At 39.3% G+C, this 13,424-nt stretch overlaps 1 protein-coding gene across 6 annotated transcripts in view; it reads left to right on the top strand.

The window, feature by feature from the left end:
• Positions 1 to 10,549, top strand: part of serpini1 (serpin peptidase inhibitor, clade I (neuroserpin), member 1) — a 43,632-nt gene extending 33,083 nt beyond the window's left edge. For 5 of the 6 annotated variants that reach the window (XM_077193872.1, XM_077193870.1, XM_077193873.1 and 2 more), the window contains exons 5-9: positions 6,892 to 7,096; positions 7,190 to 7,299; positions 7,966 to 8,052; positions 9,303 to 9,392; positions 9,728 to 10,549. In XM_077193872.1, the coding sequence (XP_077049987.1) occupies positions 6,892 to 7,096; positions 7,190 to 7,299; positions 7,966 to 8,052; positions 9,303 to 9,392; positions 9,728 to 9,801 (566 nt within the window). In that variant the 3' untranslated portion in view covers positions 9,802 to 10,549. The remainder of the gene's footprint in view (positions 1 to 6,891; positions 7,097 to 7,189; positions 7,300 to 7,965; positions 8,053 to 9,302; positions 9,393 to 9,727) is intronic. The other variant, XM_077193876.1, reaches the window with a different exon arrangement.
• Positions 10,550 to 13,424: the final 2,875 nt, after the last annotated feature.

Here is a 13,424-nt window from a genome sequence, read left to right as displayed (position 1 = left end):
CCAAACCAATCTCTGTTACCTTAAAATATATGTTTATCTCTGTAAAGCTGCTTTGAAACAATCTACATTGTTAAAAGCACTATATAAATGAGGATGACTTGACTTGACTTGACTTGAATGACCATGGCATGCAGTGAGGCGGCTGCCATTCCCGTGGCGCTATAGGATTTCGCCACAAGCGTAGACGAAAAACTACAGGCCACGGGCGGGTGCTTAGGATTGAGCCGAGAAGAAGCACTCTGAGGACAGATAGCATCGCAACAGAGCGTTCAGCCAGGGGGACCCCAGTGTACCCATGGGCAGCGGCCCCATCGAGGGGAGGAAAGACGGATGAGATCAGCGAGCGGTCCCGAGAAGACAAGGGGGTCTTCTAGGACTTCGAGATCTCATCATGCACGTCCGGAAAGAAAGGTATTGGGGTTTGCCGTGGACGAGGGTCGGCGGCCTTACCCAAAAACCAATCGGCCCGGGAAAGCATGGCCGTCATCTCCGGATCAGACTCAGGCACAGCCGTATGCACCAGAAGGTGGCAGCTGTGACGAGTCGTCACTTCCAGGAAAATCAAACCCACCTTGTGAAGCTGCTACAAACATAGTATCATCCTCTGTAGCTTCAAATGAAACACATGGGCCACCAGAGGGTAGACCCGTGGGAATCACCTGTTCACTAGCGGGCACCGTCATTGAAGAGGGGGGCTGGGGTCGCGGACACATAGTCGGCGCCTTTTTCACGACCGTAACCCTCAGGTCACCCTGGCCACCAACCGAAGATCGGGGGGTGGATGAGAGGACTCTCACTTTTTTTTAAATGCACGGGCGAGCCGTCTTTAAAAAGACGTGCCGCGTGCGAGCTCTTTTTGTGAGAGAAAACTCAAGTTTTGAAGCACACGGGGAGACACGCACTGTCTGACAAACCACTGCAGAGATAAGCATGAAGCACGCGCTCGCCGGAGATCGCCGTCACACCAACACTCGAGGTACTCTTTTTTTAAAGCTGACAATTCAGAGATGGCTTGTAGAGAGAAGAATAAACTTGGCTCCGAAGCGAAAACATATCTGCATGTTGCCGGCTTCCTCCTTTTATACCCACGAGGTGGGGCGGAGTTACGCCATGCAAATTCCGCAGACCCATTGCATTTCTTTGCCATTGGCTCGTTTTGTAATACTCGAAGTTGATAGGCTTTCTAAGCGAAACCCCATTCGTCATCATCCGACGTAACTCGGAGTTTAGTGTTACTTACTTGCATGGGTAACGTTATTTCAAAAGTCTGAGTTTGTTTACAGACAGTTTAAATTAGCGTTAACGTTAAATCTGCGTGCAGCATTGATGTAATGGTAATTACTCTTCAGTGTTGGGAGTAACGCGTTACAAAAGTAATGCATTACAGTAACATATTACGTTTTGCTGTAACGCAGTAGTGTAAGGCATTACTAATCAATTATCAGTAATATTTTACTCGGTACATGTTCATGTTCGGTAAGGCTTGCGTTACAACAGACTTTTAGTTATAATTGTAAAACAAACAAACAAACAAACAAAAAAAAAACAGCAAGACCGCCAGACATTAACGAATGAAAGATGCAAGTAGGCTAAATTACCTGTTCGTGGTCAGTCAATAGCCACGTGTGGTGTCCAAGTCTGTAATTAAAGACTAAATGGCAGAGTCTGATATATTTGTATAGCGATTTATTTTTTACAGGAGTGCCGTGAGGTATGATTTCGGCCTCTGTGCTCACGCTGGCCAGAGGAAAAGCGGCTAATGGTGAAGATGGGATGAAGAAGACTACATTCGCGAGTTGGACGTATGCGCATTAGGCTATTCGTTCTGTGTTTTCTTTCTAAACACTTAGGCTATGTTTATGTGGTATTTTTCATGTTTTCATCACGCAATCATGTTTTTGATGCCGTGGTGACGCGTTCATAAGGGCGGCGGCGCTGCCGATAAAGCACCTAAAAGCTGTCACAAAGAACCGGCAAAAGCAATGATTATGAATATGTCAAATATAGCAAGGACACATGTTGATGGTTTATTAATAAAGTCAAGATGAAGTTGACGATGCTGACTCGCGATCTTCGCAGTAGGCTAGTGAATGCACCAGAGAGAAATGCACATTTCATTTCATAAGCAGGGAGCAGTCTGTTTTCTTTCGTTTTGAATTGTTCTGTTTACAAGTAGACATTTCAATATAGTAGACATTTCAATATACTGGTTGTTGCTATTCGCGTCCGGTGTGAACGCACCATTATCCGTACCGTCCAGATCCAATGCTACCACATCTTTAAATTACTATTAGTATTATTTGAAGTTAACTTAACATTATCAAATATGTAGACCTACACCACAAAACTAGTTGAGGATAAATTATTTAAAATTTGGGAATTCCAGCGTTATGGACATGACATTTGCAGACTTGCAGTCATAACTTATATAATTATATAAATTCTCAGAAAATGCATTAATACCAAAATATTGAAACGTCTGTTTAGAAAGGAGTCCAGAAAGGAGTCCAGACATTAGAAAAATATCAGTCTACACATGCGTTTTATATATTTAATATTAGGGAAATCGACAGTCATGTGTGACAAAAAAAAATCTTTAACTTTTAGGAGGCAACGATTTTTTGTTGTTGTAATTCTGTGAATTACACTGCGCAAATCTAATGAAGAAGGGTTGGCTCTCCACAGAACATAAAATATCCATTGTATTTTATTTTTCGTGTTCGCATTTATGAGGAAAAAACAATGTTACAGACGTGACAGTTCTCCGTTACAGACGCGACCGCTTTAAAGCGGCACTAAAAGACTGCTTTAAAACTTTCACAGACACCTTAAAGACACAAAGCCTTTCTTTAAAGTGAATTTCGTTTTGTATTAAGTGTACGGACCTGAAAAATATATCTATATTGAAATGTCTACTTGTAAACAGAACAATTCAAAACGAAAGAAAACAGACTGCTCTCTGCTTATGAAATGAAATGTGCATTTCTCTCTGGTGCATTCACTAGCCTACTGCGAAGATCGCGAGTCAGCATCGTCAACTTCATCTTGACTTTATTAATAAACAATCAACATGTCTCCTTGCTATATTTGACATATTCATAATCATTGTTTTTGCCGGTTCTTTGTGGCAGCTTTTAGGTGCTTTATCGGCAGCGCCGCCGCCCTTATGAACGCGTCACCACGGCATCAAAAACATGATTGCGTGATGAAAACATGAAAAATACCACATAAACATAGCCTAACTGTTTAGAAAGAAAACACAGAACGAATAGCCTATGCGCATACGTCCAACTCGCGAATGTAGTCTTCTCAATCCCATCTTCACCATTAGGCGCTTTTCCACTGGCCAGCGTGAGCACAGAGGCCGAAATCATACCTCACGGCACTCCTGTAAAAAATGAATCGCTATACAAATATATCAGACGCTGCCATTTAGTCTTTAATTACAGACTTGGACACCACACGCGGCTATTGACTGACCACGAACAGGTAATTCAGCCTACTTGCATCTTTCATTCGTTAATGTCTGGCGGTCTTGCTGTTTTTTTTTGTTTGTTTGTTTGTTTTACAATTAAAACTAAAAGTCTGTTGTAACGCAAGCCTTAGGCCTACCGAACATGTACCGAGTAAAATATTACTGATAATTGATTAGTAATGCCTTACACTACTGCGTTACAGCAAAACGTAATATGTTACTGTAATGCATTACTTTTGTAACGCGTTACTCCCAACACTGGTTGTTGCTTAGTCCTGGTCAAGTCACTGTTATAATCTCACTCAGGGTAGGTAAACTTTTTCATAAACACTTTTTGTTATACTGGTTGAAACACTTTTTGCATCTTGATAGCAATCAATAATAAAAGTGATCTAAATGTCTAAAGATGTACCTATATTGTCTGTGGAAGTCTCAAGACCAAAAAATATTCGTCCAATCATTGCACGCGGTCCGAATACAATGATAGGATGTCCTACCTGCCTGTCAATCAGTGTTGCCAAATTCGTGGTTTTCCCCTTGAATTGAGCTACTTTTAAGTTGTTGCCACAGGTTAATTTTTTTTTCTCCCATGGGTTGATTTCCACCCCGTATGTATTCCAACACCCCCTAGACGTACAAATTCAGTGGAGAATACAGCCTCCCGACGGAGAAAATTGCATTGGCCTATTTTGTGGCTGCTTTTGTTTGCAGTCAATGTATGTATTTGCATACCTCCGTGCACCCTACTCACACGGACATCACACGTCATGAGGTTATGTAGAGTTGTAGAAAGACCGTCACCGAGCGCCATCTTTACAGTGCCTCCTGAACCAAAACAACAAGCTTATGCTGCGTTCACATAGTTCCCTATCGGATCTACCATAATTAAGAGAAGGCAACCCGTGACGTTCTACCTGGAGCTGTTAACATCCTCAGACTCGGATTTATGCGTTTCTATGTCATCCATATCAACGCCGAAATGAATTTGAAGTAGTCAGGTGGTAAAAGTAAGAGCTCTCTAAATTATTCACATTCATTATCATTGTAATGTTATACAGTGTTTTCCACTGTTATGCTGATGACACTCAATTATATATTTCATCACGGCCAGATGAAAACACTAACTTATCAAATTTGACAGAGTGTCTCAAAGATATAAAATGCTGGATGACGCGTAATTTCCTGCTACTAAATTCAGATAAAACGGAGGTATTACTTATTGGTCCAAAAAACTACCCACAAACTCACTTACAATACAACTTTAATATAGAAGGATGTCCAGTTACTTTATCCACTACAGTAAAAGACCTGGGTGTTATACTAGACCGCAACTTGTCTTTCGAAAATCATATTTCATATGTTACAAGAACAGCCTTTTTCCACCTTAGAAACATTACAAAGCTACGTAACATGCTATCTGTTTCTGATGCAGAAAAGTTAGTTCATGCATTCATGACCTCGAGACTAGATTATTGTAATGCTATATTAGCTGGCTGTCCTGCATCCTCAATAAACAAGCTACAGTTAGTGCAAAATGCAGCTGCTAGAGTTCTTACTAGGTCAAGAAAATATGATCATATAACACCAATTTTATCATCTCTACACTGGTTACCTATCAAGTTCCGTATCAATTACAAAGTACTATTACTGACCTATAAAGCCCTAAATGGTTTAGCTCCTGTGTATTTAATGGACCTTCTATCGCCCTACAATCCATCACGTTCTTTAAGATCACTAAATTCGAGGCTTCTGGTCATTCCTAGGATATCTAAGTCCACTAAAGGAGGGAGGGCGTTCTCGCATTTAGCTCCAAAACTCTGGAATAGCCTTCCTGATATTGTTCGAAGCTCTGACTCGCTGTCCCAGTTTAAAACTAGATTAAAGACGCATCTCTTTAGCCAAGCATTTACATAATGCTTACCTTTTATACCACTGCTGAATCAGATCAAATGCATTTAATATTATAAAACTTGAAGAGTCTGTAGGTTATTTGTATAAGTTGCATAGTATTTACAGTCATTACGTTCCTGTGTATATTGCGTGAATGACGGGTGGTTAGGTAGATATTGTGTTTTGCGGTAGTTGGTATGCCATACGGAACCGTTGCCACTGAACCTGCATTAACGATGACAGTGGGGCTCGACAGCCTTAGTCAAACGGGTCGGCGCGTATGGTTGGGTTGCGGAGAGATTGTGAGATTGTGGTTGGGTCTCAGCAGCAGGAGGGATGTAGAGGTCAGTAAGCAGGGCTGAGTTGAGTGGGGGACGGAGGGGGGTGACTCTGGGACGCAAGAATCACTGTCTTCATGTTTTTATCATTTACGCCCGTGTTATGGAAATCATTATGAACAGCAGCTACGCTAATTATTTTCCCTTTTTGCTTTTCTGCTGTTATCTCGGGACGCGAGTCCCGAGAAAAACGGCGTTCGTCAGCTCCAATTTGTATCCAGCCTTTCACAGAGACTTCAGATACGCCAATCACAAAGCCTGTGAAGAGACGACTCAACACCGGCGATATGGACCCTCTATGGTGGACGGCACTGATCCTCAACAACTCGTCTCAACACCGGCGTGATTACTTGGACTTCCAAAAGATGGAAATGGATAAATATTCTAAATGTTCCGATCCAATCTGACTTGTAATGCTGCCCGAATCATAAATCATGCACTGTTCCTTCGTTGGCCAGAGGAGAACTGGCCCTCCGACTGAGTCTGGTTTCTCCCAAGGTTTTTTTCTCCATTCTGTCACCTGATGGAGTTTTGGTTCCTTGCCACTGTTGCCTTGGCTTTTGGCTTGCTTAGTTGGGGACATTTAATATTCAATAATATTATTGATCTGCCTTACTTAAGGTGGACGTTGACTCAATTTTCTTTTAGAAACAAACTCTGTTATATTATTTTCATGTTATCACTGTGAAGCTGCTTTGATACAATCTGTATTGTAAAAAGCGCTATATAAATAAAGGTGACTTGACTTGACTTATATGCTTTGAGACATGAGGTAATTTTGCGCCGTCTCTCGTGACGCTTTGCAGACGCAGCTGTGTGAGTTGTGTTCATGTGTTTTGAAGGAGGCGTGACTTTGGAGACGCTATGAAGGGAGGGCGGGATCTCATGCTTTCAAAGCTCGCCTGCTATTGCTAACCTCTCTGAAATTAATGTTCAGAGGAAATGGCTCAGTGCAGAACTTTAAAACATCCCGCTAAATGCCGTAATTAGTTGATAAGAATGCTCTTCCACGACCAACATTTAAAAATGACACAAACTTTAACTAAAATTAAAAATATTAATGAAAGCTGTTATAGTATCTCAATCATACTAAAGTAACATGGCTTCATCCTACTGAAATTCTCTCCATCATGTCAAACATTCAGTAGATTTAATAATCACTAACCTCGCCATGTTCTCCATCATCAGGAGAGTTCAGCGATGGCACCACAGAGGCGGGTGGAGCATACCAGGTCCTGGAGATGCTCTATGAAGGAGAAGACATGAGCATGATGATCGTTCTGCCCCGTCAGGAGGTTCCTCTGGCCACCCTGGAGCCCATCATCAAAGCCCAGCTGCTGGAGGAGTGGGCCAACAACGTCAAGAGGCAGAAGGTGGAGGTCTACCTGCCCAGGTGAGGCACACGGTGTTGTGTTTTACCATTCATGTAAAACCTGTGTACTTGTTGTTTTTGGACAAAGTTCACGCTGACCTGATAATTTTTTAGATTCAAGGTGGAACAAAAGATCGATCTGAGAGACACACTGCAGCAGCTGGGCATCAAGAACATCTTCTCCAAAGATGCCGATCTGTCAGCCATGACTGCCGAGGTGAAAGGTAATCGATAAAACAAACCCCCTGACCTATGAGAACGCTCTGTTATTCTGCACATGTACGCAGATGATCAAAATGTGATTGACAGCTCAAGGACTGGACGTAACGCACTTGTTTTGCTCTGGCAACCACCCAGCTATGTGGCGCCGACTTTGGTCATACAAGCATCACCAACATTTTCAGTAGCAAAAACGTTTTATTTATCTATTTACATATGCTATAAAAATACAAATAATTATTATTAAGCCTAATTGTGATTATCATATATGCTTACAGCATATTTTTATTCAGCTGAAATTTTCTTGTTTTCTCTGTTGGGGATGGTTTTATTTGATTCATTTTTCAATTATCAAATTTGTCAGAATCAGTACCATTATTTAATTTTATAAAAATTTTATGTTCAATATTATTATTTTACATGTTTTTCATGTAAATTATTATTTTATTTTACAATTTTCTTTCATGTTCAATTCATAAATGTTTTTATTTCAATGTTAAATAAGCCCTTAAAACTATAATCTGTGAATGAGCTGTATGTGTTTTATACACTGCTCTGCATCCCTGTTTAGACCAGCTCATAAATAAATGGAAATAACTAGCTTTGCATATTCAGATTTTTTTTTTCATATTCTGTAATCTTCTTAATTTATATGTTCTGTTTGTCTGCAGATGGACAGGATCTGTTTATCGGGAAGGCTGTGCAGAAGGCTTACCTGGAGGTGACGGAGGAAGGGGCCGAGGGGGCAGCAGGATCAGGTGACACTAATACATTACACATATCTGTCTCCGTCTACACTTCAGTCATCCTTTGCATTTCTAATTCAAATGTTCCCTTTTCAAGTCTTCTTTATCACTGTTTCTCAATTTTACATTTTGTGCACCTTTACCTTCCTCCCCATCCTTCCTTTTTCTGTCTGTTCTCTATACGCTTTTTTCTCACAACAGGAAAAAGAACTTTATCAACAAAAAAAATCTTGCATTTCAAGATTAAAGTTGAAATATTTCGGGAATAAATGCTAAATATTTCGAGACTACAGTCGAAACATTACGAGAATAAAGTCGTAATATTTTAGAAAAAAGTCAAAATTACGTGTGTGTGTGTGTGTGTGTGTGTGTGTGTGTGTGTGTGTGTGTGTGTGTGTGTGTGTGTGTGTGTGTGTGTGTGTGTGTGTGTGTGTGTGTGTGTGTGTGTGTGTGTGTGTGTGTGTGTGTGTGCGTGTGTGTGTGCGTGTAAAGAAATGCGCTCGTGAAGTCGAACTGACTCGGACATGGATCTACACAAAATAGTAGCTTTAATCAACTTTAATCTAGAATATTTTTTTTTCTTTTTAACGGATTTTCTTCTTTTATGTTACAGTTCAGGGCTTCCGGAGCTTCTGTAGATGTGTAATATTTGTAAAAATTAAAAATAAAATGAATGACTCAAACTAAATTCATATATATATATATATATATATATATATATATATATATATATATATATATATATATATATATATATATACTTTATTGCAACTTTTTGTGGCTTCTGTAAATTTGAAGGTAAAGATTTTTTTTGTTTTGAGAACTTTTGCCCCTAATCTTTGTATCCATTCTTTTCATTGGGTTATACCAGTTAAATAGCATTTTGCAGAACAAGGAAAAATTTGATAATTCAAAAAGAACTTACTAACCTTGAGGGCCTGAAGGAAGAATATGATAATAATTCCCAGTTTTATGGTTCTCTTGTCACATAACAAGGAAGGGTTTCCTGCATGTTATTTACACAACATTGACGCTATTTGACGCAACTTTAAAAAAATTTTTTTTTTAGATTTTAAACCAAAAGATCATGCTGAACTACTTAAAGGTTTTCCCCAATGATTTTACACCCTCATTTTAAACCCCACAAAAAATATTACAATTAATTTGAGTCAAAAACTATTAATTATTACTATAAATATTTTTGAATTAAATAAAAGAAATGTTTCACATCATTGAGCCACTATTGTTTGTCTTTCTTACAGGTATGATTGCATTGACGAGGACGCTGGTGCTTTACCCACAGGTTATGGCTGACCACCCATTTTTCTTCGTCATCAGAAACAGAAAAACAGGTACATGCAATCTTCAAAAACCCATGACCATAACACAAATTAAAAACAACACTGACGCTATGTTGTTGTTTGGGAAGGTTTGGGGTCGTTTTTTTAATGTTTTGAAAGAATTCTCTAATGCTCACCAAGGCTAGATTTATCTGATCAAAATACATTGGTAATGTAAAATATTATTCCATTTTAAAATAACTGTTTTCTAGTGTAATATATTTTTAAATGTCCTTTATTCCTGTGATGGCAAAGCTGAATTTTCAGCATCATTATTATCAATGCTGTTTCTGTGAACATTATCAGTTGTTCTGTTAATTAATTGTTTTTATTTTGTTTTCTAATAGGATCAATCCTATTCATGGGCAGAGTTATGAATCCTGAAGTCATCGAGCCCTTTGACAACAACTTTGACATGTAAAAACCCAGCAATCACAATGTGACACTCAGCCGAGTTCATGCTTAACTTCTACCAACCACGAGTTACATCACAGAAAGCAACTAATTACTTTTTGCCATGGGTTTTCTAAACACACAGGAAAATATTATATAAACAAGATATTTATATTATAAAAGTGATTGTGTTTTGATACTCATAAGCTTTAACCGTACCAGGAAATACAGAGCTGTAAATATTTGAAGTCGCCCAGACAGCAACATAGTGTTTGCCCAGATGCGGTACGCGTTGAATCCACATGTACCAGATGTGGCCCGGATCTGGGCCGACACTATGGGTCTCTGCAGTCACTCCATTCTATGTATTCCCATTCTATCACGTCTTATTCCACTCCAGCATAATTCGTTCCTGTAATTCTTGTATTTCTTCTCTTGTAAATTTGCTTTTGTGTTCTGTAGAGAAAACGTTGATATTTATTGCAAGGATTTGTGCACTTCTCTATATGTAGACTCACTTAAGGTCTTTTATTCCCGCACACCTCACCACCTTTGTTTGGTTTTGTACATGGCTGAACTACTGCTGACATACTAATATGCCTTATTATATAAATATGAGTTTTTGATTTAATGTAAGGTTGTGAATGTACAGGTAGTGGAGCGCTGTTGCCATGGAGACTCAGGCAGACCAAGAGAGAGTGCATTTGGTATAGCCTAAATGTTGAAAAAATACCAGCTGTATTCTCTATTTCAGAAATAAAGATGAATGTCTTCAACTTGTCGTCTTATGTTACTTCAGTGACAGAAGTTTTGAAATTTCAGAATTGATTCAAAATGTAGATGCATAAAAGCCTCTGGTTTCACACACTGCCAGCACACACTTTTGATGTCTAAAATAACACCTATTGAAAACTATAACAAGCCACTTCGAAGACAAACAACATTTATTATTATTATGGTCACTTAAAATATTATTCCATTTTAAAATAACTGTTTTCTAGTGTAATATATTTTTAAATGTCATTTATTCCTGTGATGGCAAAGCTGAATTTTCAGCATCATTACTCCAGTCTTCATTGTCATGATCCTTCAGAAATTATTATATATATGCTGATTTGCTGCTCAAGAATCATTTCTGATTATTATCAATGCTGTTTCTGTGAACATTATCAGTTGTTCTGTTAATTAATTGTTTTTATTTTGTTTTCTAATAAGATCAATCCTATTCAATCTATTCATCCTATAAATGTAAACTGAGTCAGGTTAGTAACATTTAAAATATGCCTAGTGTATAATTTTGCATAATACATGTCAGTGAGATTATATGCCAAAGTGAGAGAAGGTGCTCAACGGAGTGTTCAAACAGAGTATGTCTATTTAAGACCAACTCTGTTTCATTTCTATTGAAACTGCTCCATGTTTTATCACAATTTGAGTTGCTTGCAGAGAAATATAAATTAACAAAGTATTTTGTGCTGTTGCAGAAGATTTCAGCCATGATGAAAACCATCCGTTCTTGTGCAGTGCAAGCACACTGTCCACTGTAAGTGTGATTTATGGCCACTGCCATAACCTGCTTAATTAAAGCTGGAGCTCTGTGTTCGGTTCTGAAACACTTCTCTCACATTAGCATTACCTTTAACTCTTCAATAGATGTCAAGGGGAATCTTAGTTTGCAGAAGCTCCCATTCATAGCTAAATGTTTCTTGGAGACCCAGTCATCGTCGCAAGAACAGACTGACTACCATTAGTGATGGGGACGAGACCGACTATGCCAAGACCGAGTCTTTGAAGGGTCGAGACCGAGTCCCTTGGTTTTCAAATACAGTCGAGTTTGAGTCAAGACCGAGTTTTTGAAGGGTCGAGTCCGAGTCGAGACCGAGTCTTTGAGGAAGCAAGTCCGAGTCGAGATCTTGTCTCTAATATCACCCCAGTTAATAATCAACAGTTAGGCCTACAGACTAAGCTAGATTGGGAATTGTTTAGAGGAGCAGTCTTAACGTCTTAATATGGACTATGCTTTTACTATCATTAATAAAAATCCCTACCGCATGCATCATCTTCTGCCTATTTTTCAAAAATGCTTCAACAGTGCTGCTCTGTCATCAACATGTTAAGCCCACCCTGACTTTTTTAATCATAGTTAGGAAATGCAGAGCAAATTAACATTTTCTAGTGGCATGTCTAAATTAGTAGGCTTAGCTACTTTATAATATTTTCCAATATTTCCAAATTTTAAATATTTTGACAATACACTCGAATTCAGTATCTTTTAAAACTTTATTCCCCCATAACTAGTGACCGAGACCGGACTCGAGTACTACATCACTAACTTCCATATCAAGTTTGGCAACAGTGGAAATTGTGAACTCATATAGCAGCAGTGGCCAGAGGATTCTTAGTAGTATGCCATATTGATACATCCAAGTCTTGAACTGCCCTGGGTGACCACTCCTGCCGACTTTTGCAACCATTGCTCACACCCCCCACAAGTACCTCTTACTGTTGCCTTGTCCTTGAGTGTTCCATCAATTTTTTCCCCAAAGCTTTTAACCGGATTTTCTGTGATGGTTGGGATTTGGTAACCTCTATTGAGGATCTAAATCTGAGACTCTCCCCTTCTTCAGCACTACAGATGTTGATTTGCAAGCTTAAAGGACATCCTTGCCCAATTCATCAGCCTGTCCAGCCCTTCAAAATTCACTTAGTACCTGGTACTGAATTAGTTTAATTTATAGTTAGAATGAATTAGTTTTGTAAATGAATCGGTTTATTGAATAATTCACTCATAAAGATGGTCACTTGTCGCCACCTACTGGCGCACCAACATATATTGCAGAAAAGGTCATTTTATACATATACAGGTCCTTCTCAAAAAATTTGCATATTGTGATAAAGTTCATTATTTTCCATAATGTAATGATAAAAATTAAACTTTCATATATTTTAGATTCATTGCACACCAACTGAAATATTTCAGGTCTTTTATTGTTTTAATACTGATGATTTTGGCATACAGCTCATGAAAACCCAAAATTCCTGTCTCAAAAAATTAGCATATCATGAAAAGGGTCTCTAAACGAGCTATTAACCTAATCATCTGAATCAACAAATTAACTCTAAACACCTGCAAAAGATTCCTGAGGCTTTTAAAAACTCCCAGCCTGTTTCATTACTCAAAACCGCAATCATGGGTAAGACTGCCGACCTGACTGCTGTCCAGAAGGCCATCATTGACACCCTCAAGCAAGAGGGTAAGACACAGAAAGAAATTTCTGAACAAACAGGCTGTTCCCAGAGTGCTGTATCAAGGCACCTCAGTGGGAAGGAAAAAGTGTGGCAAAAAACGCTGCACAACGAGAAGAGTTGACCGGACCCTGAGGAAGATTGTGGAGAAGGACCGATTCCAGACCTTGGGGGACCTGCGGAAGCAGTGGACTGAGTCTGGAGTAGAAACATCCAGAGCCACCGTGCACAGGCGTGTGCAGGAAATGGGCTACAGGTGCCGCATTCCCCAGGTCAAGCCACTTTTGAACCAGAAACAGCAGCAGAAGCGCCTGACCTGGGCTACAGAGATTCAGCACTGGACTGTTGCTCAGTTTTGCACGTCATTCGGAAATCAAGGTGCCAGAGTCTGGAGGAAGACTGGGG

Source organism: Siphateles boraxobius, unplaced genomic scaffold (genome assembly GCF_051911475.1).
Source record: "Siphateles boraxobius isolate OS27281-9 unplaced genomic scaffold, OSU_SipBor_1 31, whole genome shotgun sequence".
NCBI classification, from domain to species: Eukaryota; Metazoa; Chordata; class Actinopteri; order Cypriniformes; family Leuciscidae; genus Siphateles; species Siphateles boraxobius.
The sequence above is the reverse complement of the archived record's forward strand: the minus strand, read 5'-3'. Positions and strand labels throughout refer to the sequence as shown.